Source organism: Peromyscus californicus, unplaced genomic scaffold, assembly GCF_007827085.1.
Source record: "Peromyscus californicus insignis strain IS unplaced genomic scaffold, ASM782708v3 Scaffold_7__1_contigs__length_154581171, whole genome shotgun sequence".
NCBI lineage: Eukaryota > Metazoa > Chordata > Mammalia > Rodentia > Cricetidae > Peromyscus > Peromyscus californicus.
The window spans coordinates 2,129,069-2,156,969 of record NW_026294595.1 but is presented as its reverse complement, the minus strand read 5'-3'; the positions used below and the strand labels follow the sequence as shown (position 1 = coordinate 2,156,969).

Sequence of the window (27,901 nt, the reverse complement as noted above, 5' to 3'; positions counted from 1 at the left end):
GAGGCAGAGCCAGGCGAATCTTTGTGAGTTCGAGTCCAGCCTGGTCTACAGAGTGAGGTCCAGGACAGGCTCCAAAGCTACACAGAGAAACCCTGTCTCGAAAAAACTAAAAAAAAAAAAAAAGTGCCTCCTAGTAGACCTGTTTCTTGTCTTCCATTTTTACTGGCATGTATTAACTGTGCAAAATAAAGGGTTATGTCATGTTTTCAGACACCCACATCATGCACATTGGTTACATCCACCCTATCACTCCCCACTGAGACCCTCATCTACTTCCTTTCACCTTCAGTCCTCCTCCCACTGTCATGATTCCACATATGGCAGGACATGTGGTACTTGTCCTTCTGAGTCTGGTTTGTTTTGTGTAATATCATGCCCCCCTACTTCCATCCATTTTCTTTAAAATGATACAGTTTTGTTCTCTTCTATAGCCATTTAATACTTTATTTAATACTTCTGTAGCCATTTAATACTTCATGCACACATATCCATGTATTCTTTATCTATTCAGCCACTGTCAGGTACCTAGGCAGATTCTATAAGTTGACTATTATGAATAGTCCCATGACAAACATGAACACGTGGCTGTCTCTGTTAATGTTGCTTTTGACTCCTTCATGTATATACCCAGGAGCAGCATTACTGGGTCACATAGAAGGTCTACCTTTAGTTTTTTGAGGAACCTCTATGTTGATTTCTATGAAGTTGGACTAGTCTACCTTCGCATCAGAAGTACATAAGGGATCCTTTGCCCAGAGAACCATTATCCTCACCAGCATTTGGGGGGTTTTGTGTGGTTGCAAGTGCGTGTGCGTGTGCGTGTGCGTGTGCGTGTGCGTGTGTGTGTGTGTGTGTGTGTGTGTGTGTGTGTGTGTGTGTGTGTGTGTGTGTGTTATGCATATGAAGGTCAGATGACAAATTTCAGGAGCTGATTCTCTGCTTTTATTATGTGGACTACAGGAATGAAACTCAGGTCCTCAGGCATTGGTGTTAAATGCCCTACTGAGATACTTCAGAGCCCTATTCTTTAAAAAAAGAAAAAAGAAAGAAACCAGTCTCATCCTGTAGCCCAGGCTGTCCATGGCAATGTTTGTACCTTAGCTCCCAAGTGCTAGGATTATAGGTACGAAGCACCACACTTGGCATTGCTTTTATTTTCTCAATGATAGCCATTCTGCTTAAGGTAAGATGAAATCTCTTTGATTTGTATTTTCATGGTTGCCAAAGATTCCTACCTCTCACCTGTTCAAATATCCACCCAAATAGATCAATGACTCTAAAGGTCAAACCTGAAACTTTGAAACTAGTAGAGGGGAAAAAAAAACACTTCGAGACATGGGCATAAACAAAGACTTTTCTCAATAGGACTACAGTACCAGTGTCAGATTTCCTGCATGTAGTTTATGAGTGTGGCTGTACATAAAGATGTGAAGATGAAGACCAGGAGATGCCAGGAACATGTGATAGTCACCAAGGGAAACTGCAAATAACAAGTGGACCAAGCCCAAGTGAGAGTCGTGTGTGTTACAAGCACACATGAGGGTGGGACTACCCAAGCCTTTTGGAGACCAGACAATACCACCACGCCCCCAAAGCCAGATGTGCTACCATTGACATTGGTTTTCCCATGCTGGGTTCAGTCTTGTTTGGTCTAGTATTTTCTTGCTATGTCCCCATTTCCCTCTTTGGAGTAGGGATGGTTACTCTGTGTCATTGTACATTGGAAATCTACACGAACTTGTTTTTTGGAGCCTGCTCGAACTTCAGAAGAGGCCTGAGAATATTCTTAGATCTGAGACCAAATGTACTGGTTGTACAAGATGCTGAGAATAAAGGGTGACTGAGGGCTCAGCTTCAGATGAGACATTTTTACGACTTCCCCCCATAAGACTCAGGAAATATTGTGGAAGAGGAAGTGGGAAAAATGTAAGAGCTGGAAGATGGTGAGAGGAGCTGAGAAATATCATCTTTTAACATGACATGGCCAAGGCAACCATAAACTCAACAGCATCTGTACACGCTGGCCCTGGGTCCACAGAAGTCAGGCCTTCCTCACAATCTGATATGGAGTAGGAAGGGACGGCTTCTCTTTTTTTCCCCCCTCAACTTTTTTGTTTCTGTGATAAAACAACATGACTCAGGTAACTTACAGAAGAAAGAGTTTATTAGGGCTCACAGTTCTGGGGGACAGGATTCCATCATGGTGGGGAAGCAGGGCAGCAGAAGCAGGAGGCTGGGTGCTTGCATCTTTAACCACAAGCACAAAGTAGAAAGAAATGGCAAACAAGAAGTAGGGTGAGATCTTAAGATCTCAAGCCTAGCCATAGTAGTGCCGCACACTCAGGAGACAGACGCAAGTGGATCTCTGACTTCAAGGCCAGCACGGTCTATAGAGCGAGTTCCAGGACAGCCAGGGCTACACAGAGAAATCCTGCCTCAAAAGAAAAAAAAAGTAAAAATGTAAGAGCCTGTGCATACTTACCAAGCCTTTTATTACTTGATGTGGCAGCAAGAAATTAAACCAGGCTTGGGCTGGAGGGGCCACAGCAAGACTGAGGTTGTGGCTGTTTTATTGAGAGCAATCAGATTTGTTATACCTTTATCAAAAACAGAAGATAATGTCAATACCTGGGATCAAGACAGTTGTAGTTACCAGGATACAACAAAGTTTGAAAGCTATATTGAGTACACAAGATTAATGTCCAAGATCCATTGTCCTATTAAGCTTCTATGCTTCCTTGACTACTAAGGAATCATACAGAGAAACATAAAGCAGCCTAAAGGCTTCACTGCCTGAGAGTGTGCATCAGTCTCTCAGGAACCAAAAGGCACACAGTGTCCCAGGAGCTACAACTCTAACCTTAGAAAACCTCAAGGCAGCCGGGCGGTGGTGGCACACGCCTGTAATCCCGGCACTGGAGAGGCAGAAGCAGGTGGATCTCTGTGAGTTCGAGGCCAGCCTGGTCTACAGAGCTAGTCCAGGACAGGCTCCAAAGCTACAGAGAAACCCTGTCTGGAAAAACCAAAAAAAAAAAAAAAAAACAAAAGCCTCAAGGCAGCTAGGCCAGGCCCACCCCAGTGACACACCTCCTCCAGCAAGGTCAAACCTCCTACCCTCCCCAAACAGTTCCACCAATGGGAGCCAAGTGGTCAAATGCTTGAGGGTCATTTCTCATTCAAACCACCACAGAACTCATGGGTCCATGTGCTGCCGATCTGCTGGCCACACACAGTCCAGTAGAGGGAAAGACAGGTATCTAGCTGTATATCCATTGGTGAGTCCACTAAGGCTCTGATGGGTAATTCCAAATTCAGGATCACACAGGGGCCCCTGATTTAGATCTATGGGACACTAAACAAAACCAAAATAGTAAATAGGGGAAAGAGATTTATAACAGCAGGGGTGGGGGATATTTTAAGAGAATGAAAAGGAAATTGGGAAGGGAGGACCAGAATACATAATACACATGTATGAAAGAATAAAATGATGGCCATAGGCCTATGTGGGAGGGTAGACTGGAATGTTATGGCTTGGATATAAAAATGTCCCCCAGGCTTGTGTCCAAACACTTGACTCCCAGCTTGTAACAACACTATTTGAGAGGTTGTGGGATCTTCTAATATGAGGTTTATCTGGCAGATATGGCACCATAAGGACATGGAATGGCTGGTTCCAGACCTAGCTCAGGTCTCTCTTTTCCCTGACTAGTGCTATATGCTGCTACCAATAGAGCCACCTGGTGCCATGACTCCCCACTATAATGAACTGTATCCCTCAGACTGTGAGCCAAAATAAATCCTTCCCACATTGCTTTTGTGTTCTTATTCTCTAAAATACCCATGTTATTTTTGCTACACCCAATTAAGAGACCGCATTCTAGCGTGTTCCCCATTACATGCCTATTCCTTTTATTTTAGAATTCTGTTCTTAAAAGTCAAGATTCTGTTTGCATTTTTTCATTCCAACAAAAATAGTTTTTTTTTTAATGCACTTTGCTGGGGAAGAAAAGCTATCAGTAATCTTTCTAATTTAGGGACTCTGCATGCTATGCTAATGACCTGGAAGATAAGATTGTTACATTATAACCAACTTCTTACTGAATATATTTAAGGCCCACTTCACAGGAGGGAATTCATATCTACTATTTCAAACCTAGCCAAAAGCCCATGGCTGAGGAGGTCATAGGCTCTGGAAGGGAAGTTATTTGTACTAATTAGTTATTTGTTTGTTTGGTAACAACATGAGCTGGAGTCATCTGGGAAAGCAGAACCTCAATTGAGAAAATGTCCACATGAAATTGGCCTGTAGGTGCTGGGGAATATTATTTTAAGATGTAATTTTGTTTATGTTGCATTTGTTTAACTCTGTGGAGCTGTGTTACTTTGCCTGTCTAAAACACCTAATGATCTAATAAAGAACTGAACAGCCAATGACAAGGCAGGAAAAAGGATAGGTGGGGCTGGCAGGCAGAGAGAATATATAGAAGGAGAAATCTGGGAGGAAAGAAGTAGCCAGAGAAGGAGGAAAACTCCAGGGCCCAGCCACCCAGGCACACAACAAGCTAAAGAGTAAGAGGAAGATTTACAGAAGTAAGAGAATGGGAAAAGCTCAGAGGTAAAATGTAGACAGGATAATTAAAGTTAAGGAAAGCTGGCAATAAACAAGCCAAGCTAAGGCCAGGCATTCATAATTAAGAATTATGTGTAATTTATTTGGGAGCTGGGTGGCGGGTCCCTCAAAAGAGTGAAAACAACCAACAACATGTAGACAAGACAATGCGGCATTTTGTTATTAATGATGAATGTGGGAGGACCCAGCCACTGTGGGTGGTGCCACCCCTGGGAAGGTGGTCCTGAGTTGTATAAGAAAGCAGGCTGAACAAGTCATGGAGAGAAAACCAGTAAGTAGTGTTCCTACTTCAGCTCCTGCCTTCAGGTTCCTGTCTTGAGTTCCTGCCTTGACTTCCCTTAATGGTAGATTGTAAACTGTAAACTGAAATAATCCCTTTTTTCCCCCAAGTTGCTTTTAGTTGTGGTGTGTTTATAATAGCAATAGAAAGCAAACTGTAACATTATTAATACTGCCAACCAAGATGTGCCCACTTGTGAAGTAGTGGCATGGCTATTATTGAAGTAACAAACTACTTTCTTACTGAATTTGAGGCTCAACTCCATAGAAGGAATTTAAGCCTAGCACTGTAAATTTAGTCAAAAGCCCAGGACAGGGATGGCACAGGCCCTAACTACCATTGCTTTGCTAAATGATCATGCTGCCAAACTGCCTCATAACTATTTGTTTATACCCATAGATTATTGCTGCTCTCAGCCTTGATTAGAGAAGCTCCTGTCTACAGTAAACCAGTTAATGAAGACTTGTAACTAGTCAAAATGCTGAGTGACTGTTGAATGCTTATCTTAAACAGGACATCCATATCAACCCCTCCAAAGCTCAGTAAACATTGCAGAAAGAATTTAAGAGCTAGAAGATGGGAAGGAGTGTTGTAAATTGTTATCTTCTGGACACATCAGACTGTTGGATCCATGAAGTGACAGTACCTGCCCAAGACTGAGTACTGTGGGATGTCTTTCTGTACACTGCAAATATGTTGTTCCCATTGGTTAATAAATAAAGCTGCTTTGGCCTATGGCAAGGCAGCTTAAAGGCAGGCAGGTAATCCAAGCAGAGATATGAGGAGAAAGGTGGAGTCACGGCAGACGCTGTGAGCTGTCACCAGAAGCAAGATGTGAGGGAACAGGTAATGCCATGAAGCCACGTGGCAAAACAGATGAACAGGAACGAGTTGAATTAAGTTGAAAGAGCTAGCTAATATAAACTGGAGCCATAGGTCATACAGTTTGTAATTAATATACACCTTTGAGTAATTATTTTATAAGCAGCTATGGGACTGCAGGTGGAAGAGATCTGTCCAGACTGCTGGGCAAGGAAGGACCAGAGAAAATTCCAGCTACAACTGAGCCTTTCAACATCCCATCATAGATAGGGGAGGGGCTGGTGAAGTCCTACCCATCTCTCTGGAGATATAGGTAGTTAATGTTTGCTAAGTGGGGGGATTAGCCACTACGTTGCCTTACTCAAGCAAATAACACCCCCACCCGTGTTCATGTAAGCAATTACATGCAATAGAAAGTACACACACACACACACACACACACACACACACACACACACACACACAAAATATGAAAGTAGGAAGGGAATTCACTGCAAAGAAGGGATTCAGTGGGAGGATGAAGGAAATGAGAGAAGATAATAGAGGATATGATCAAATTTATATATATGAAATTGTGAAAAAAATAATTAGATCATGGATGGGAGTGGAGCTCATGAGGTCCCAACCCTTCCTAAGGAGCTAGTGGCAGTTAATGGCTGCTGAGAGAAGGGAGACATTTTCTTCAGTAGTGTAGTTTCTGGCAAGTTGCCCATGATCCAGTCAATAACCCCTCACTCATGTTCATGTAAACAACCCTAACTAAATTCAGTGGACCATTAAAACCCAAAGATAAGCTGGGCATGGTGGAGCATAACTTTAATCCCAGTACTTGGGAGGCAGAGGCAGGTGGATCTCTGTGAGTTTGAGGCCAGTCTGGTCCTGGACAGTCAGGGCTACACAGAAGAACCCTGTCTCAAAAAACAAAACAAAACAAAACCAAAAATACATCAAAGTAGAAGAGGAACTATTGGGGACAAAGGAGGTCAGCGAAGTGGGAAGAACATCATCAAAATAGTGTATGAAATTATCAAAAAATAATTTTGTGAAGAAAAAAAATTTAAATGTTCCTGCCCATTTTCCCAGTGACTCTTCTAGACATCTGTACTATGAATGATCCAAAACACAGTACAAATCACAAAGGTGTTAAGTGCCTTAGCAAAACGCTGGTGATTTAAATATGTAACACAGGGGCTGGCTCAACATGGTACGGTTTATTCAAACGGTGAATCATAAAGCCACTGATTTATTCTTTTACAACATACCAAAGTATTTTAGTATGTACTATTACAGAATTCAGTAACTGTCAATGTTATTAAAAATACTAAAAAAATTTTTTAAAAAGACTGGAAAGAAATAAACTAGAACATTGACACCAGTCATCTCTGCCCCTATTGATTTTCTTGACTTCCACAATGAGCTCCTTAGTTAGCAAAACGACACACTCTGTTTTTGTTGATTAAATCCAACAGGTATGTTCAAGACTAATTTACCGTTAGTTTCTGAGCAACCAAAAAACTCAACTGTGAATATTAACGCTAATTTTACTTCCAAGTTACATTTCACTTCCCGATACTAGAACATATAATTTAAGGAATAATCAAAAGGAAACAAAAACTCAAATGACAATGAATTTTATAAATACACTCATATACATAAAGCTAGAAAGAGATCAGAAAAAATGATGACAGGAATTATTACTAGTGAAATTTTATGGCTTTTAAATATCTTTTCAGCTTAATTTTTATTATATGTTCTCAATGAAAATGTTGCTTTCATAATAAAGTTTGCCATCTTTCTAAAAAATTACCACCAAGCAGATTACAGTATATCTATCAATGGACTATTAAAATGTTACAGAAGCCGGGCGGTGGTGGTGCACGCCTTTAATCCCAGCACTCGGGAGGCAGAGCCAGGCGGATCTCTGTGAGTTCGAGGCCAGCCTGGGCTACCAAGTGAGTCCCAGGAAAAGGCGCAAAGCTACACAGAGAAACCCTGTCTCGAAAAACCAAAAAAAAAAAAAAAAAAAATGTTACAGAAGAGTATTTACTAATATGAAAAAAATTCTGAAATGTTAGTAGCTAACCATAAGATCAGACAGTATGCTCAGAATGATCCCAATGTCATTTAAAAACAAACAAAAGCATCTGTATACATAAATACCTACATATGTAATATACCAAAGCGCAGTGTTTAAGTGGTAGAATTATATATCTTTAAGCCATTTTTGCATCTGCATTTTGGCCTATTTTCCTCTACTAAATATGAATTTTTTTCTAATATGCAAAAAAAAGCTTTCTTAAAAAATCTAGGTTAAACAAGAAGTTACCTTGTTAAGTAACAGGAATAGACACTGATATGAGCAAAATAGAAAGGTCCTCCTACTGAGGCTTCAAGCTCTACCCACACCAGTGTCAATCAACAGGATGCCTGCCTTCCAGCATGATAAGAGCAGTTAGCAAAAACAATTCTTCCTGCTCATACTTGAGTATGCTGGTCTGGACCACTGACTCGCGCAGCAGCGGCCACTGCTAATGGCAGCCCAGGCATCTGAAATCTTGTGTTTTGTTTGCTTTTGAAAATGCTGGGAATCAGATCTCTTGGGGCCCTGTATATGCTAGTCAGCGTTCACCACTGAGCTACATCCCCAACCTTGTATGGAGTCTCTAAGTCAGACCCTGGTGGAGAAGGGTATAGAGAAAAAAACATAGAGCTATGAGTCTGATTACAAGTAAACATGATTTTCAATCAAGTGATTATGGAAATGCACTATTTATATTGCACATAACACACTCACTAGGGAATTCTACTCTCAGACCTGGTAGAACTCTGAGGTCATCAGAAGACAATTTTCAAGACATTGCCTTCAAGGGTGTCATGTCAATATTGACTAGAAACAGTATCAGAGATGTTACGCTAGAAAAGTAAACAGCTCAAAAGCCTTGCTTCCTGTTTATGTAATTTAAAGTCACTTTACTGCTAGCCAAAGTGAGTCAGCATTCTGATTTAATCTAAGAACTTCTTGACTTTCCATATACTAAACAAGATTACAAAGAACAGCTGTCAAGCCAGAAGACGTAGGAAGGACAGAAATAAATACAGACATGTGTCCTCCAGCCCAAACAATGAGATAGTTATGGAACTAGATTATCAGTTCAATCTATTTCCAGATCGCTGTCTTCACTGTGATATGTGGCAGAGTTTCGAACAGATGTCAGCACCAAGACTTCCTTTTCTGGGAGCAATCCAAATTCCTGTAGGAAAGCTTCAAGGTCTACAGCAAAGAAATCTTCCCCCAGCTGGTCAGTGACACGAACAAAATTGCCAATCAATTCACCCGCCTTGTAGATGAGTAGAGCCGGAAGGGCATTCCGGGTAAAACGACTGCTGGCCCCAATAACTGAGCTCCTCACTCGGCAGAATTTGACAGCCGGGTACTCTGTGGCAAGGCAGATCATGCAGCCATTCATGGCTTCGGTCCCTGGGATGCCATCTTCATAAATATGAACCATGATAAGGGTGCTTTTCTGTTCTTTATCAATCATTTCTAAAAACCCTTCTCCACTGGGGATCTCAAAAACTTGCTTAAACTGAGGCCCTTTATGAAATTGCTGCCGCATCTCTTCCATTCTCTGCTTCCGGTACTGCTGCAGAAACTCTTCGTCATCCAGGTTCTTGTCCATTGTAGCAAACTCCTTCAGAGTCATCTGCAGGAAAACCAGCCAGTGAACAAAGACAGGCATAAACAGTTTAGTCATTGTGGAGATGCACCCTGTACTGAGAATACATGAGGTACCATGTTACTGTCTTATGCACATTATGTCATTTCTCTCTCCTTTAAAATTTTTTATGCCGGGCAGTGGTGGTACACACCTTTAATCCCAGCACTTGGGAGGCAGAGCCAGGCAGATATCTGTGAGTTTGAGGCCAGCCTGGGCTACAGAGTGAGATCCAGGACAGGCACCAAAACCAAAACTACACAGAGAAACCCTGTCTCGAAAAACAAAAACAAAAACAACAAAAACAATTTTTTTTTTATGTCTAGAGGTGTGTTACATGTGTACCATGTGCACATTGGTGCCTGTGGAAGCCAGAAGAGGGTATTGGATCCCCTGGAGATGAAGTTATAGAGGTTTCAGGCCACCACATGGGTGCTGGGAACCAAATCTGAGTCTTCTGCAAAAGTCAATTTTAACAGCTGAGTCATCTTTCCAGACCCTCCTGAAAGTTTTTAAATTACATTTACATTCAAGGGCATGCCCATACCATGGTGCTCCTATGAGGTTAGTTCTTTCCTACCATGTGGAGTCCAGGAATGGCTTTTTTTTTCCACCTCTCATTAAAACAGGGTCTTATTATGTTGTCTGGACTAGCTCTGCCATGGCCTCCCAAGTAATTAGGACAACATGCCCATGCCATTACCCTTGAATTCACCTATCACTGAATTCTCAATCTCATAAGAAGAACATTAATAACCCCATTTTGTAAATGTAGGTTTAACCCCAAGACTTTACATTATTTGCACAAATTCACACAAGTATAAAGTACAAGACTAGGATTCAAACTGGACTTTTAAAAAATTTATTTTTATTATTTTTAATTATATGTATAAATGTGTGGGGGGTGATAGTGCATGTGAGAGCAGGTGCCTGCACAGTTCAGAAGAGGGAGTCAGATTCCCAGGAGCTGGAGTTACATACAGTTTAAACCCACCATGTGGGTTCTGGGAACCACACTGGGGCCTCTGGAAGAGCAGTGTCCGTTCTTATCCACTGAGCCGTCTCTCTAGTCCTGTAAACTGGATTTTAGAAACTCAGATTTTCAACTACAGTACCATATTGCCTCTCATTCCAAAACAGGCAGCAGCATCATGTATCAGTTCTCTGATGGACACTCTTTCTGTCAGTCTCGGCAAGTGTTCCTTTAGTCACTTTCCTTTTTGAAAAGACAACACATTAATCTTCCAAAGGAACTCACCTCATTGCTGCTCTGCACATATATCCACATGACACAAACTCTAAATGTTTTCTTTCTTCTTTTTTTTTTAAGATTTATTCATTTTATGTACAAGTGTTTTGCCTGCATGTATCTATGTATACCAAATGAGTGCTTGGTGCCTTTGGAGATCAGAAGAGGGTACCAGATCTCCTGGAACTAGAGTTATAGATGGCTGTAAACCACTATGTAGGTGCTAGAAATGAAACCCAGGTTCTCTGCAAGAACAACATATGCTCTTAACCACTGAGCCAGCTCTCCAGTTTAGTGGGGTTTTTTTGTGTTTTTTTTCCCCCCTTTTTTTGAAACAGGGTTTCCCTATGTAGAACAGGCTGGCCTGGTACACAAACTACCAATCCCCCCATCTTAGCCTCCCATGTACGACCAGGCCCAGCTTTTTTTTTTATTTGTTAGTCAACTGACTGTAGTATCTTGCTTCTGTAGCAGCAGCTGTGGGTATCTTGTAACCTGCTTTTGTCTCTAATTAATGTTAACAATATTACCTTTAATCCCAGCACGTAGGAGGCAGAGGCAGGTGGATCTCTGTGATCTACTGCCTGATCTACATAGTGAGTCTAGGCCAGCACAGTGAGACTCTGTCTTAAAAAAGAAAAAAATTTCCTCATGTTTCCAAACACTTTTATAAACTGATATACATAACTTACTCCCAGCCTCATTTCTGCCAAGCACACAGCTTCCAGTTCTGGCCTACTACAGGCAACTCAACAGGACAGGGACAGAATCTCTTCAATCTTATGACTGTTGCTTCATTCTGGTCTCTCTGCTCAATGGCTGTGAGCAGCAGGCACAGTGTGCTACAGTCAGCTTTCCTGACAGACATCTTCTTGGATCCAGCCTATCTGGTGTTCTGTAAGCTTCTTGTATGTTCATAGGTATTTCTTTCTTTAGGTTAGGAAAGTTTTCTTCTATGATTTTGTTGAATATATTTTCTGTGCCTTTGAGTTGGTATTCTTCTCCTTCTTCTATCCCTACTATTCTTAGGTTTGGTCTTTTCATGGTGTCCCAAATTTCTTGGACGTTTTGTGTTACGACTTTTTTGGCTTTAGTTTTTTCTTTGACTGACGAATCTATTTTCTCTATTGTGTCTTCAACGTCAGAGATTCTCTGTTCCATCTCTTGCACTCGGTTGGTTATGCTTGCATCTGCAGTTCCTGATCGTTTAGTCAGAATTTCTATTTCCAGCATTCCCTCAGTTTGTGTCTTCTTTATTGTCTCAATTTCAATTTTCAAATCTTGAACTGTTTCCTTCATCTGTTTAATTACTTTTTCTTAGCTTTCTTTGATTTCTTCCAATTTTTGTTTTTTTTCTTCTATTTCTTTAAGGGAATTTTTCATTTCCTCTTTAAGGGAGTTTTTCATTTCCTCTTTAAGGGAATTTTTTATTTCTTCTTTAAGGGCCTCTATCATCTTCTTAAAGTCATTTTTAGGATTGATTTCTTCTGCTTCTTCTGCCTGGGTATGTTCAGGTCTTGCAGGTGTAGAATCACTAGACTCTGATGTTGTCATATAAGTCTTTATGTTGTCGCCTGTATTTTTGCACTGGCGTCTACTCATCTCTTCCTCCACTTGGTTCAGGCGGTGTCTGTGTCTGAGAGTGCCTCTCTTGTTCCAATTGATAGTCTTGGTCCACTGGGAGCTCTTGGTTGAATCGGTGCTGTTGGGCTCTGTTTCTCCAGGAGCAGCTTAGTCCAATCAGTGTTAGTGGGTTCTGTTTCGGGGAGCAGTTGTTCCCAATTGGAGCAGGGTGGGCTTATGGCTCCAGTGGTTGTTGGGTTCACAGGGGCTGGTTTTTTTTTTTGGTGAGGGAACAGGGAAAGTTAGCTGTCTAGTCCCTGGGGCTCCGATGGCTGGGGCCTAGGGGATAGAGACCTGGTCTGCCGGACCGGAGATGGGGTCTTACCTGGTCCCAGTCAGTGTAGGGTGAACTTATAATTCTGGTGATCTGGTTCGGTGGCTGGGCGGCTCCTTCTCTTGTGTTCTCAGGTCACGTTTTGCTCACTTGTCAACTCCTCAGCTGATCTTATTTCCTCAGACTGCAGACTGTAGGCTTCTGAAACCTCTCCCCAGTGGATCTCAGCTGAGCGGGCTGATCAGTAGGGCAATCTCACCAACACCTCCAAGTTGTCTGCATTTGTTTTTTATTCTAACTCAGGTTGTGGCTGTGTCTTTTCCCCATTGGCTAGAACCTAACCTCACAATCCTATATGATTGTCTGAAAAGAACTGGCCCACTACACCAAATGGAGGATGGGGAGGGGATCCCTGCTTCCCGGAGAAAAGGTCACTGCTCCAGACCATTAAATCGACAGACATCTTCTTTCTCCTGGCCTGACATCTCTGCCTAATGTTGTATAGACTAGGGGTGGTAACCAGAGACCACACCAGTGTGGAACACTGGGTCAGCACTGTGTCGTAATTAATCAGCACCCTCTGGACTCTGTCTTATTACCAATCTTCTTTCCACCACTCTAACCTGAGACTGTCTTGCCTGGCCAACCTAACTAGGTCTTTTAGCTGATACAGCTTTTGTCTAGGTTTTATGTCTTGAAATCATTCCCCAGTCAAATGATAAACTCTTGGCTTAATGCTTTATCTGTACCTTCATGTTGGCTGATATTTTTAAATGTCAATTTACGATCATTGTGTGTGTGTACGCATACATGTGCAATGAATGCATGTGCACACACATTTAAAAGTGTAGGTGCATGTGCTATAGTATGCAGGTAGAGGTCAGAGGACAGCTCAGTAGATCTGGTTCTTTCCTCCCACCTTTACATGGGTTCTGGGGATTAAACTCAGGTCACTAGCTTGCACAGCAAGCACCTTTCCCCACTGAGCCTCCTCACTGGCCCTGTGCTTGATATTTTTACCTTTAAGCCACAGCTAATTGATCTTAGGCACTCCTGGATATTTCTTCCTTGGTCAGAGGGGACAAGAAAGACCTTTAATACTGATAAGGAGGTGTCAGAGACCTGGGTTCAAATATTTCCTAGGATGTCTGTTCTACTGTACTGCTTCCACAAAATAAATGCTCATGAATATGATTAAGAAAATAAGATATACTCCACACTTTCAACAGGCCAGTCCCTAAGATGGATATTTGACCTGCAGAACCCTGGGGAGAGAAAGGTAATGACCTTATTTAGCCAATGCTGAGCTAAGGCCAAGCCCAGATGCACCTGAGTTATGACAGGACTCTCCCCTTTGCCCTGCACTGCAAGTCAAATCCAGCTTCCTCCCCTTCCTGAATCACCAAGCCCACTTCCACCAGCCTGGGAAGTGTCTGGAGATGCCATTACCTTCCCACTGATTTTCTCCTGGAGGTCCTTCTGTTTCTGTTGCTCCTCCTCTTCGTCCAGCTGGGACCTGCAGGTCATAGACAGCTTTTTGATCAGCCGCTCCATCTCCCGGCACTGCTCCTCCCTCTGCTCTGTCTCCAACTGCTTGAAGCGGCGCCAGTCATTGATGACACCTTTCGGACCTGAGGAGGGCAAACAAACGGAGAGGCCAACATCTGTAAACAGGAACTTACATCTGTATGAGGCTTGCTCTATCTATGACACAGCAGGAGCCTCCGCACACCCTTACACAGGGCAGAATGTTCTACATACAATGAGGTTTCCTACAGCATAGTTTGCAAGAATTAAATGGCCAGCCTAATACCCAACATTGTACAAAGTGAAGGTAAATAAAGACACATTTAGGAAGGGAAGGTAATTCTAGACAGAGCTTGGTGGCCCATGTCTGCAATGCAAGCGTTCCACAGGAACAGGAAGATCACATGTTCACAGACAGCCTGTGCTATAATAAGATCCTTCCTCTAAGAATCAAGTCTGGGAATGCAGTTCAGCTTCCAGAATACTAACCAAGCACTCACAATGCCCTGGATTTGATCTGCAGCACCAAAAGGTAAGATGGGGCAGGATAAGAAAATTCTACATTTCTTGACATGAATGATACTCCAAATATATTAGGGAAGAACAAACAAAAACAAAGACAATGACAAGCTGGGCACAGTGTACATGCCAGGAGTATGCCAGAAATCCCTACTAGAGAAGCTGAGGATGGAGGATCATTTGAATTCAGGAGTTCAAGGCCAGCCTGGGCAACACAGTGAGACTCTCATCTCTAAAAAGAAAACAAAAATGGCTATTTCTTATCCAAGAAGAAGGCACCAATCTAGAAAGTTGTTAACACAGAAGGGAAAAAGTAGAAGGAAAAATATTGTATTGCTTTCTGGACTCTTAAGCAGCACCTCAACTTATAGTGGACTGGGGGTGTAGCTCAGTGGTAGAGCACTTGCATAGCATGAACAAAGGCCTCAGTTCAACTCCCAGAAATACAAAGTTAAAAACTAAAAACAATACACCACAGTGTAAGAGCCACTGAGGTGGCTCAGCAGGGAAGGACCTGCAGTCCAAGCCTGGAACCTGAGGAAAATTCCTGGGATTTAACTGCAAAGGTGGAAGAACCAACTCCAAAAAGCTATCCTCTTATCTCCATACTGGCACTCTGGAACATGTGCCCATGCACACGGACCATACATAGACATACAATAATAACAGATTTTAATTTAAAAAACGAATAGTGTACATATGCCATTTCTAGGAATTAATCCTACCAGTCTACTCCCATGTATGACTTACGGGTTCTGAAACCCAGTCCAGCCTGTTCCCTGCCATGCCGCCATGCACACAGATTTGCATGCACAGAGGAAGCAATGGAAGCAAGCACAGTGAACGAAAACACTGTGCTGTCTCTGAAGTGGGATTGGAGTTGGACAAAGGAGAGCAGAAGTTTCTAGTGGATGCACACTTTACAGGCCCATTTTGTGTCAGTTTCCACAGCATGAAGCTTTCCAGTACCTGTATTGACTGAAATGCCTTCGCCTGCCAGCTCAGCCTCCGCAGGTGTGGAGCTGCTGGCCGGGGCTCCACTGCCTCTGTCTCTATCTTCATGGTCACTGTCCTCATCCTCGCTGGTGCTGTAGTAGTACTGCAGTTTCTCTCCCAGCAGTTTATCATCCAGGGTTGTCATGGTTCCTAAGACGGCAATGTATCAGGGATTTCTTCCCAGCTTGAGCAAGGACATGAATCTGAACCACACAAGGTGCACTTGTGCTGACATCCGATAACTCACAGGAATCTAAAGTGTTCTCATCAGCAGAATCTCAACAAACCCCACCCTGGCTCTATGTCACAGTTTACATTTACATATTACAGGCTTCTGTTACAGAAGGCAAAACCAAGGTTTAGGTAAGGGACGCTTCTTTCCCAAGCTCAGCAACAGGTTCTGCTAACAGATCCCCTGAGAGCTGTGCTCCTGTCTAATCGTGTGCACTGGGTAAGAGCACAGTGGTTTCTATTCACACATGCTTTTAGTTTTAAGACTGCTAGCTGACAAACCGGAGAAAAGTCCTCAGGGAAAACGTCAAAAGGGACCACCAAGGGTATAGTCGTTCACTCCTCTGCCTCACTAAGCCTGGATATATGTCTCAAGCTGGACCAATTCTGACCAGCTAAAGCAAGTCTCCACGATAAGATCTAAACAATAACCAAATGTTTAAAGAACACCTAGGATCCAGCTATTTTGGGGAAGCAGTATAGTTCAGCTCTTTAAAAGTCTGTTTGAGGACCCAGCAGGAATGACTAGAAAAAAAGAATACTTTGGACATGATGGCACACGCCTGTAATCCCAGCACTCAGGAGGCAGAAGCAGGCAGATCTCTGTGAGTTCGAGGCCAGCCTGGTCTACAGTGGGAATTCCAGGACAGTCAGAGCTACATAGAGAAACTCAGTCTCGTAACTCCCCCCACACACTCACACACACACACACCAAAAAAAAAAAAAAAAAGGAAAGAAAGGATGAAAAAAGAATACAAAGCAGCCCTTCCTCTAAGCATACAAACACCATGTTTCAGGAGAGACTTAACACGTGGTTTTTACACTACTACAATGTGCCTCTCTCCCACAGAGCAGAAATCCAATAGTCAAGACAGAGTACTGTGCAGGCTGAAGGGACGAAAACTTAAAAAAAAAAAAAAAAAACCCTCTTTGACAGGGATGCACCAGAGGGACACAACTCGGTCCCTGAGAGATCAGGTATGTGCAATGGATCAGAAGAGTAGTGTGCTGAGGAGGCTGAGCTGCCGAGGTGAGGAAGGCCTGCATTCTGGCAGAGAGAACTACTATGCACAGAGCAGAAGGTAAACCTTAGGTGGGGACAGTAAGCTTGAGGTGGAGGATCAGGAAGAGGGCAGGGCGGAGACAGAGAAGGCAGTGAGGTGGGCAGGGCCAGAGAAAGGCTTGCAGAAGAGGCAGGGAGGAGGGCAGAGTTGGGAGGGGTATTCAAAGAAGGTAGGTCAGTGAAGAGGGCAGGGCTGAGGAGGGGGGAGCAGAGAAGGGCGGGGCGGGGCTTAGGACACAAGAGCTGGGAAGCAAAGCTGAGCAAAGCAGAGCTGGAAGGGGCAGAGAAGGCGGAGCCACATGGGGGCGGGTGCCTGAGGAGGGCGGGGCCAGGGAAGAGGAGCTGCGAGGAGGGGGGGGGGGAGGGACGGGGGGGGGAGGCGGGGCAATGTGAAGATGGGGCTGGGGAGGGGCGCGGTTAGAAGAGCCCTCTGGTGGGGGCGCGCCGAGTCTCGAGGGAAGTAAGAGAAGCCCGGGGAAAGCGGGAATCCAGGGGCCCGGATGCAAAGTAGTTCGCGCCCGGGTGCAGCGCTGCCCAACCCAGGTCCAGGCCGGCCGCTCCCCGCGCTGACGCCTGTGCAGTTACCTCGCCTCGCTCAGTCAGTTCCCTCCGGACTAGCAGCTCCAGCCACCAGCAAGGAAAGCTCGCTTAGAGAAAGAGAAGTGACTGAAGGCCTTGGGCAGGAGAAAAGCCGCCGAGAGTGGACTGTGCGGACCAATCAGGTGGCCTTCCGGCGTCATGACGGACGCACGCTGCCCAATCACAAGAAGCTTATCCCGGCGTCTGAGGAGAAGCTACCGGTCCTATTTTAGGACAAAACACTTCGAGATTAGGTTTGAGCTATGAATTTCCAACTTTGTATATAAGAAAATGTTATCAACTTTCAAGTTTCGAAACAAGTTCTAAATGCATTTTCTTGTTTGTTTTTGTTTTTAAAATCATGACTATTAAAACGAAGAAATGAGCCGGGCGGCGGCGGCGCACGCCTTTAATCCCAGCACTCGGGCGGGAGGCAGGGCCAGGAGGATCTCTGTGAGTTCGAGGCCAGCCTGGTCTACAGAGCGAGCTCCAGGACAGGCTCCAAAGCTACATAGAGAAACCTACCTGAACTGAGTCTACCAGGTTGATCTCAGTCTGTGGGGAGGCTTTGCCCTGGAGGAGATGGGAATGGGGGGGGGGGGGGACTGGGGGGAAGGTGAGGGGGACGGGAGGGGGGAGAACAAGGGAATCCGTGGCTGATATGTAGAACTGAATTGTATTGCAAAATAAAAAATAAATAAATAAAAAAGAAAAAGCGAAGAAATGGCTCAAAAGCATTAATTTCAGCCGGGCAGTGGTGCCGTATGCCTTTAATCCCAGCCCTTGGCGGGAGGGGGGGAGGGTATCTGTGTGAGTTCGAGGCCAGCCTGGTCTACAAAGAGAGTTCCAGAACAGCCAAGGCTGTTACACAGATAAATACTGTTTCGAAAACAAAAAACAACAAAACATTAATTTCTTCAAGAATAAGTAACCCAAAGGACAGAAATTAAAACTTAAAAACTACAAATCCAAGCCCTTAACAACCAAAAGCTTTCTGATATCCGAACTGGATTACGACAGGAAAAGGGCATAGACAACTGAAGAAATTTGAATAACTCCTATCAACTAATATTAGTTAAACAGTTGTTAAATCAATAATTTACATAATTTACTGCAGTTATGCACGGTAATAACCTTTGAAAATTCTAGATAAAGAAAACTATCTATGCAAAGTTTTGTTAAACCTTTGTTAACATGATTTCGAACTGTGAGCCTTAGTTGGGATGTCCAATACACAACTGTGCAATTTCTCATTAAAAACCGTACACAAATTAAATCATATAGAATATGCTAGGTTTATATAAAATACTGTTTAAAATAGGGTTCTTAATTTGAAAAAGGAGGTTCACAATTTATGGTTCCAGGATCACCTAAATGTTACTGCAAATTTGTCTACGTGCACATTTTCTTTAGAAGCTAGTCAGGCTATCAGAGACTGCATCCTCCAGCCCACTCACACACACACACACACACACACACACACACACACACACACACACACACACTGGGGGGGGGGGGCTCTTCCCAAATAAGATGGAGGTGGTAAATTATTTACATTCAAACATTTACTCAAATGAAGAAGTTAATAGATGTGTGTCAACAAAGGTTTAAAAACTTACTGATTTATAAAGAGGTGGGGAAAGTGAAATGTTGAGAAACCAAGATGAGTCTGTGAGAAATTGACAAGGAGGTAGGTTGGAAAGCAGTCATTATAGGGTGAGGAAGTTGGCCTTTGAGAGTGGCTCATGTTGTCAAGGAAAATAATGATAGTTGTTTATTTATATTGTAAGCACCTCTATTTTGAAATAGCTCTGCCATTTTCCTAGTCAATTTTTTTCACTATTGGTCAGAATTCTTCAGATAAAAAGAACCAGTAGGAAGGAAGGATAGATGGATAGACAGACACATCCATCCATATATAGAGATATAAATGATGAGGAATTGGTCCATGTGATTATGAAGGTCAGATTTTTGTTGTTTGTTTGGTGGTGGTGGTGGTGGGTGGGTTTGCTGTTTTGGTTTTTTTTTTGGTGTGTGTGTGTGTGTGTGTGTGTGTGTGTGTGTGTGTGTGTGTGTGTGTTTCGAGACTAGTTTCCTCTGTGTAACAGCTCTGGCTGTCTTGAAACTCTTTGTAGACCAGGCTGGCCTCAGACTCACAAAGATCCACCTGCCTCTGCCTCCTAAGTGCTAGGCATGCGCTACCAATACCCAGTGAAGGTCAGTAGTTTTAAATGATGTATTTGCTCCTTGTCTGATGGGTTAAAAGTGGACTATTATTATATAATACTATTTTGGTAAATGAATAAATTTGTAGATCACTATGACCTTGAACCTGCCTTTGCCTCCCCAGTGCTGGGATTAAAAGTGTGCACTACCCTGGCTTGGAAGATGAAATTATAATCATGGGAATTGTGATATTTGAGTTCCTTGTCAAATATCACAATTTGGGTATTTGGGTCACAAAGAAATATATCCACTGCACATTTTGAGTGGGGAGCTTGCACTTGTGGTAATAATCCTAGTGCACGTCACTGAGATTTGGTTCAGACTGTTATCAATGTGACAGAATGAGTGTCACTAAAGAGCGAGGCCTTTAGACATGCGGTAACGGTCATCTGGCTAGGTTAAGTGAGGTGGGAAGACCTATTCAATGGGATGCAGTCCTGGACAGAAAAAAAAATATAGAAAGTGCCGGGCGTGGTGGCCTTTAATCCCAGCACTTGAAGAGGCAGAGACAGGCAGATCTCTTTGAGTTCAAGGCCAGCCTGGCCTACAGAGTGAGATCCAGGACAGGCTCCAAAGCTACACAGAGAAACCCTGTCTTGAAAACAAAATAAAAAAATGTTAGTCCCAGAAAGATCCGTTGTTTAGTGTTTCGAGACAGTGTCTCACATTGTAGCCTCAGCTGGCCTGAAACTCACAGTAAACGTGCTGCCCCAGCTTCTCATGCGCTAGGATTACAGGTATGAGCTACCTTACCTGATTAAAGATTTAAGACGTTGAAAATGTTAAAAATATCTCAAATTCACATTACACTGATATTGAGAGGATGATAAAAGACCACTGAGTGTGTGAGAAACATAGTCAAAATTTAGTTCTGAGCCTTAAAATCATGTAACAAATGAGACATAAATATATTAGAAAACAATTGGGTTATCATTTATTATTAGTCCAATATTTTTCTTCTTTTAAAGATCTGTTTATTTATTTTATATACACATGCCAGAAGGGAGCACCAGATCTCATTATAGATGGTTGTGAGCCACCATGTGGTTGTTGGGAATTGAACTGAGGACCTGGGATCTTAACCTCTTAACCTCTGAGCCATCTATCCAGCCTCCAATATTTTTTTCTTTATAAAAGTATTTCCCTTGGATTTCTTTACACTTCCAAGAAATGTAAGTGTAGCTATTAGTCATTGCTGTAATACAATATCCTAGTAACATCCAAAGAAAACAAAAAACATGATTGCAGAGTTATGTGGCTCAGGAATCTGGGCATGTCTTGCTTGCTAGCTGCCTTTGCTCAAGGTCTCTACGATACTGAAGTCAAACTCACTGGAGCATCAGCTGGGGTGGGGCAACAGGGCAACAGAGCAGAAAGTCACTATCAAGCTGGTACTCATGGTTGATGGCTGATTTGATGGCTTAACCATGGGTTTCCCCATAAGCTTATTTTCCCTTGTGTGTGGTATGTGTGTGCACATTAAGACTGAAGGTTGACTTCTAGAGTCCTCCAATCACTCTTTACTGAAACTATTCAGACAAGGTCTCTCATGGAACCTGGAGCTCCTGATACAGCCAGTTTAAACTAACCAGCTTTTGCAAGGATCCCATCTCCACCTTCCAAGTACTGGAATTATACAGGTGGGCCACCCAGCGTTCTGAGATCTGAACTCAGATCCTTATAGTTGAGCAGCACAAGCGCTTTAGCTGCTGAGCCATTTTCCCAGCTCTGTTTGTTTTGTTTTTGGTTTGTTTGATTTGAGGTTTCTTATTTTGGAGTTTTTTGGGGGGAGGTATTGTTAGGGTTTGGGGTCTTTTTTTGAGATAGGAGCCTCATTCTGTATCCCCGGCTGACCTTCCAAGTACTGGAATTACAGGTATGCACCACAAGCCTGGCCTCATAGTCTTGTGCCTGGCTGCTGGGTGTGTGTGTGTGTGTGTGTGTGTGTGTGTGTGTGTGTGTGTGTGTGTGTACCCACATGCACTGCATTTATAGGAGGAGACAGAAGAAAAAGAGGAAGAGGGAGAGAAGAAAGAGAAGAGGACCAGCAAGATGGTTCAGTGGGTAGGGCTCTTGTCACCAAGCCTGACAACTAGGGTTTGATTCTAGACCCATGTAGTCAAAGGAGAGAACTGAGTCCATGGCATATTGTGAACACACACACACACACTTTTTAACTATTTAAGGAGAAGAAAGTCCACAACTAAAATGGAGGAGCTGAAGAGGTAGCACAGAGGTTTTTTTTTTGTTGTTGTTTTTGTTTGTTTATTTGTTTGTTTGGTTGGTTAGTTGGTTTTGGTTTTTTCGAGACAGGGTTTTTCTCTGTATAGCAGCTCTGGTTATCCTGGAACTCAGTCTATAGACCAGGCTGTGCTTGAACTCACAGAGATCCACCTGCCTCTGCCTCCTGAGTGCTGGGATTAAAGGCATAGCACAGAGGTTTTAAGAGCATATACTGTTCTTGTAAAGAACTGAATTCTGTTCCCAGGATCCATACAGCTGCCTATAACTCCAGGTCCAGATCTGATGCCCTCTTCTGGGCCCATGAGCACTGCATTCAACATTCACAAACCCACCCTCAGACATACACATATACACATATTTAAAATTAAAAAAAAAAACTAGCCAGGTGGTGGTGGCACACGCCTTTAATCCCAGCACTGGGGAGGCAGAGGCAGGTGGATCTCTGTGAGTTCAAGGCCAGCCTGGTCTACAGAGTGAGTTCCAGGACAAGCTCCTAAGCTACACAGAGAAAACTTGTCTCGAGAAACAAACAAACAAAAAAGAAAACAATAACTGAAAAAAAAAACTAGCAACTAAGATCTAAGCCATGCTTTTATAATCCAACCTTGTAAGTGACCTACTATTATTTGCCTAGGATGCTTATGTCCCCGGATTCAAGCCCCAACAATGGGTTTGGGAAAGTGAGCCAATGAGTTCAGCCCACATTCAATGGGGGAGACTATTTAAGTCACAATTTTTACATGACTATGAAGTTAGAAAAGGTTGGTTGTCATTATATTATTTGAAAAAGGCAACTGAAAAGCTTAAGAAAATTTATGTGAAAGAATGCAGTCGATACAGGAATCAATTAAGATAAAACTCAAGAGAAAGAAGAGAAACTTAGAAAATATATGTAAATGTAATTTTATTGTGTATGCACATTTGAATATGGGTTTGTATGCATTAATGCAGTGCCCATGGTGGCCTGAGTGTCAGATCTCCTGGAGCTAGAGTTAGAAAATGATTGTGAGCTGTCTGACTTGAGTTCTGGGAACCAAACCTAGGTCCTCTAAAAGAGCAGTATGCACTTTTTTTTTAAACTTTTTTTTTTTTTTTTTTTTTTTTTTTTTTTTTTTTTTTTTTTTTGGTTTTTCGAGACAGGGTTTCTCTGTGTAGCTTTGCGCCTTTCCTGGATCTCGAGCTGTAGACCAGGCTGGCCTCGAACTCACAGAGATCCGCCTGGCTCTGCCTCCCGAGTGCTGGGATTAAAGGCGTGCGCCACCACTGCCCGGCCGCAGTATGCACTCTTGACCAGAGCCCTCTCCAGCCTTGTAAGGATTCGTATCCATTTCTATTAGTGTCACTGTGATCAAAATATCTAGAGAAGAATTCTTTGTTTTGGTTCATAATTTCAGAAGGTTCAGACCATCATGGCAGGGCAGATATGGCCATCTGGCGTTCAAGGTTTTTATTCCATCCGGGCCCTAGCCCGTAGGACGTTGCCATCATGCTCAGCTAACGATCTATGAAAATACCCTCACAGACAGAGACATGCTTCAAGTTGGCCATGAAGATTTACCATCACTTCATTCAAAAGAAGCTGCTTACACCTAGTTTTCATTTTTTTTTTCAGATGACTTAAATTTACAAGAGTTTTTAAAACAGGCCTTCTTCTATCAGAGTATGGCTTGAGGTACCCACCTTCTCCATGACAAGACACTTTAGAATGTCACATTCTTGCTCCCACTGGGTCGTGGGGGTGATGGACCCTCAGGCCTGGCTAAGCTTCCAAAGTCCACCCAGTTGACCCAGGATTAGGCTGGGGGTTGGGCCAGGCTCAGGAATGCAAGAGATCTCCCCAGGCCCCCTCACTTCCACTACTACCCCTGCAATATGAGTTCTGTAGAGGGATGACATACTGTGGAGCTCAGGTTGGTGTGGGCCTGGAGACTTCCAGCTTGAGGGCCAGGTAGGAGCTGGAGTGGAGAGAAACTCAAAGGGGACCTGTGGCTTATTCAGGATGTTCTCTTTGGAAAGATGTTAACCAAGCAGACCACCTGCTGCTTTGAGGACCTGCAGCTTAGTTTCAAGATCATGTGTAAGCTGAGGTCTCTGCTGTAGAAGTGTGTGGAGGAAGTAGACAAGAACCTTTCAAGAGAGATGCAAAGCAGAGACTCTGATGAAGGCCCACAAGAGAAAGCAAATGAATGTAGCCAATGAATGGGTTAGCTTGTTCCCACCCAGCACTTAGCAAGCCTAATTATTAGTAATTGTTTGATTATTTTGGTTTTCAAGACAAGGTTTCTCTGTGTAACTTTGGAATCTGTCCTGGAACTCGCTCTGTAAACCAGGCTGCCCTGGAACTCACAGGGATCCCCCAGTCTCTGCCTCCCGAGTGCTGAGATTAAAGGCTGCCCTTCGGCTAGCAAGCCTATTTTTCACTACAGCTTTTGTCTTACTCCCCAGTTCACATTCCAAATAATTAACTGATAAAGTCAGCTTGAAAAGAAGATTGTAGGGGCTGGGGGTGGGGAATCAGAGATCACCATCACTCAAGTGGCCTTCTAATCTGTCATCTTCCTTCCGGCTTATAGAAATCAGGAATGGGCAAGTCTGGAGAGTCAGATGACCTGTGGACAGCATTGAGGCCATATTGAGAGGATTGATTATTGCAAGAGTGCCCACCCAGCTATGACTGAATTTAGACTCCTCAGAAGCCATATATAGCCTTTGCACCTGTGACCCCAACAAGGAGGAATTTGGAATAAAAATCCTTCATCTTCCAACTCAATGGCTTGTTGCTAATAATGGCTTTCCCATCACTTTTGTCTATTGACAAGAGAACACCAGAACAAAATGTGGCACCAGAACAGAACCTTTTACAGTTATGTGATGAGATAACCCACTGCTAAATGTTGGACTTTGCAGATATAAATAAGGTTGCTAATTATTTGACTTCAAAATAAATAAATTACCCTTTATTTTGTCCAAAATACAATTCTCACTTCAAAGGGAATAAGAAGAGAGTTTATTCTGGAGCCAAACATGAGTGACCATGACCCAGAATTCAGGCCACCACCAAGACCATGTTCAACAGTTTCATGAAGACTGTATAGTTACAGAACAACAACAAAATCATCAATGAAGACACTTTTCTAATATATTGGTGGGTACATCAGGTAGGCAGGTTTGAGTAACGCAAAGAAATCTCCGCCGCAGGTTTCAGACACTATCCGATGACATGCATTGCTTTTGGAATGGTGGAAGCTAGGGCTATGATAATAGATTTCTAATAGTTTCACTGATTGCCACAGGATGTAAGGTCTGACAGAGGTGGACACTGAATGGATACTAAGGATGTTAAAGACACCCCTCAAGATTATTTGGTTCTGGATCTACAACATTCCAACTCTCTACAGCAATAACATTGTAACCAATCAAGTAACCTTGTAGAATGTTTAACAAAGGTGTTTTGTTTGTTTGTTTGTTTGTTTTCTGGCATGGCAGAAGCCAGAAAGCATTGAAGTATACAAGGAATTCAACGTTTCAGTTCCTGGTCTGAATATGAAAAGGGAACTGAGAAAGAATGTGGACAGTCTAAATAAACAAAGAACCTCGAGGCTGGTGGCCTGCAAGAAGATGGGGACTTGAGACATACAGCAAGGAGCTGAACTCTCTGGAGCAAAATGAGTGTAGAGGTGGATTCTTCCTCAGAGGCTCCAGACAGGAATGTAGGCCCACAGACAGCTTAAAATTTCAGCCCTGTGGAAACTGTGAAATAAAAAATTTGTATTGTTTGAAGCTAACAAAATGCAGTCATTTGTTATGACAATGAAAGAAAAAAACTTCAGAAAAAAACTACACACACACGTGCATATACACTCATACAGACATGTAAGCTGTAAGTATATGTTTTTTTTTTAATGTTTAAAAAAAGTAGAAAGTGATTGAGGAAGACACCCAGTGTCAACCTCTGGCTACTACATGCATGCACACCTATTTCTATATGCACCAGCATGCATATACACACACATATGAACATCATAAAAAGTAACAGCTGTTTTTTGGTTGGTTGGTTGGTTTTTCCAGACAGGGTTTTTCTGTGTAGCCCTGGCTGTCCTGGAACTCACTCTGTAGACCAGACTGGCATCAAACTCATAGAGATCCACCTGCTTCTTCCTCCTGAGTGCTGGGATTAAAGGCATGGGACACCACTACCCGACCACCTTCCTTTATACATTTATAACAAGTCTTCCTGGATTATTTTGTTATGTAAATTTAGTCAATAAAGGACTGCATGCATGTATGATGGTCGTCTTATAAAGATTACACTGCCTGGTGACTCACAGTCTTTTTAGTTTCTATAGTATGTTCCCCGAAATCCCCTAACAATGTGTGTACCAGAGTATATCCTGCTTTAAGTGATGTAAGACTGTATTAAAGTCTTAGTACTGTCTGAAACAACCAGTCTATCCTCTGGCATGGTCATCTCCCACCCACACTGCTTCTCCCCCTTCCCTTCTCTTTAATTGTGAGAGAGGTTCCATTGGTTATGACTGAATGTCTTTCTTAATTGGAATCTAGAATAAACAACCTTAAACTGGTATCTTTGCTATGGGTTTAAGTCAAATGTTCTTTAGATGTTGTATTATCTTAAGGCAACAATTAACTTTCTGATTAAATCATGAAAAAAATTCACAAAAGCTTGCTTTCAAGGCCAGCCTGGTCTACAAAGCAAGTTCCATGACAGCCAGGGCTACAAAGAGAAACAAACAAAAACAACAACAAAAAAAAACATTTGTGGGAGATGGGCGTGGTGGATCTCTGTGAATTCAAGGCCAGCCTGGTCTACAGAATGAGTTCTGGGACAGCCAGGCTGCTGTTACAAACAGAAACTGTCTTGAAAAACATAACAAACAAACATTTGTGGGTCTAGAGAGATGGCTGGGCAGTTAAGAGCACCTGTTGCTCTTGCAGAGGACCTGGACTTGGTTTCCAGAACCTACTGTCACAATACATACACTGAGGCTTAACACTTAAACACATAAAATGAAACTTTAAAACTTTTTTAAAAAGAACATTTGTGTTTTTCTTATTTCTATATATACCAATTAGAATGGAGCTCCATTAAATTTTAAGAGACTTAGGGTTGGAGAGATGGCTCAGTGGTTAAAAGCCCATACTGCTCTTGCAGTGGACCAAAATTCAGTTTCCAGCACCCACACCAGGCAGCTCATAATCACTTGTAAGACCAAATCCAGGGAATCTGACACCTCTTCTGGCCTTCACAGATGCCTGTACTCATATGAACATACCCACACGGAGACATACACATACATGTAATTAAAAAGTCTTTTAAAAAAATTTAAGGGGCCGGGCGGTGGTGGCGCACGCCTTTAATCCCAGCACTCGGGAGGCAGAGGCAGGCGGATCGCTGTGAGTTCGAGGCCAGCCTGGGCTACCAGGTGAGTTCCAGGAGAGGCGCAAAGCTACACAGAGAAACCCTGTCTCGAAAAACCAAAAAAAAAATAAATAAATAAAATAAAAAATAAAAAATTTAAGGGACCCTATAACAGAATATAAAAGCCTTATTCTGTTAATATGCTCAATTACAGATTTTCAAGTTCAAAACCAATCTTGCATTTCTGAAAAAAGCCATGTTTGGACTTGATGTATTTCGTATGTTTATATACTAATCCTTATATATATATTAAGAACTTTTTACATCTATGTTCAAAAAGAAGTTTTGGTAATGTCACTGTCTGGTTTTATTGTCAGAGTTACTTTGGTATCCTGGTTTGTTGACACAAACCTAGACATTATCTGGGAAGGATATGAGACTGGCCTGTGGGCAAGGCTGTGGGGGCATTTTCTTAATCAGAGGTTGATTTAGAAAGGTCAAGCCCATTCTGGGTGGTGTGCCTCTGAGCAGGTAGTCCTGAG

The 27,901-nt window shown here is 42.8% G+C and overlaps 1 protein-coding gene and 1 long non-coding RNA gene across 2 annotated transcripts; one reads left to right on the top strand and one right to left on the bottom strand.

The window, feature by feature from the left end:
- Positions 1-6,924: 6,924 nt before the first annotated feature.
- On the bottom strand, positions 6,925-17,629 carry Pdcl (phosducin like). The gene is made up of 4 exons (XM_052726632.1): positions 17,516-17,629; positions 15,610-15,786; positions 14,044-14,225; positions 6,925-9,436 (listed from the first exon to the last, which is right to left on the bottom strand). The coding sequence occupies exons 2-4, from the start codon at positions 15,779-15,781 to the stop codon at positions 8,885-8,887; spliced, it is 906 nt and encodes a 301-aa protein (XP_052582592.1). The 5' UTR covers positions 15,782-15,786; positions 17,516-17,629; the 3' UTR covers positions 6,925-8,884.
- Positions 17,630-17,648: 19 nt separating this feature from the next.
- On the top strand, positions 17,649-26,262 carry LOC128102659 (uncharacterized). Its single transcript, XR_008215477.1, has 3 exons — positions 17,649-17,763; positions 17,889-18,052; positions 24,553-26,262. It is a non-coding gene; the product is annotated as an uncharacterized LOC128102659 (long non-coding RNA).
- The last annotated feature ends 1,639 nt before the right edge of the window (positions 26,263-27,901 follow it).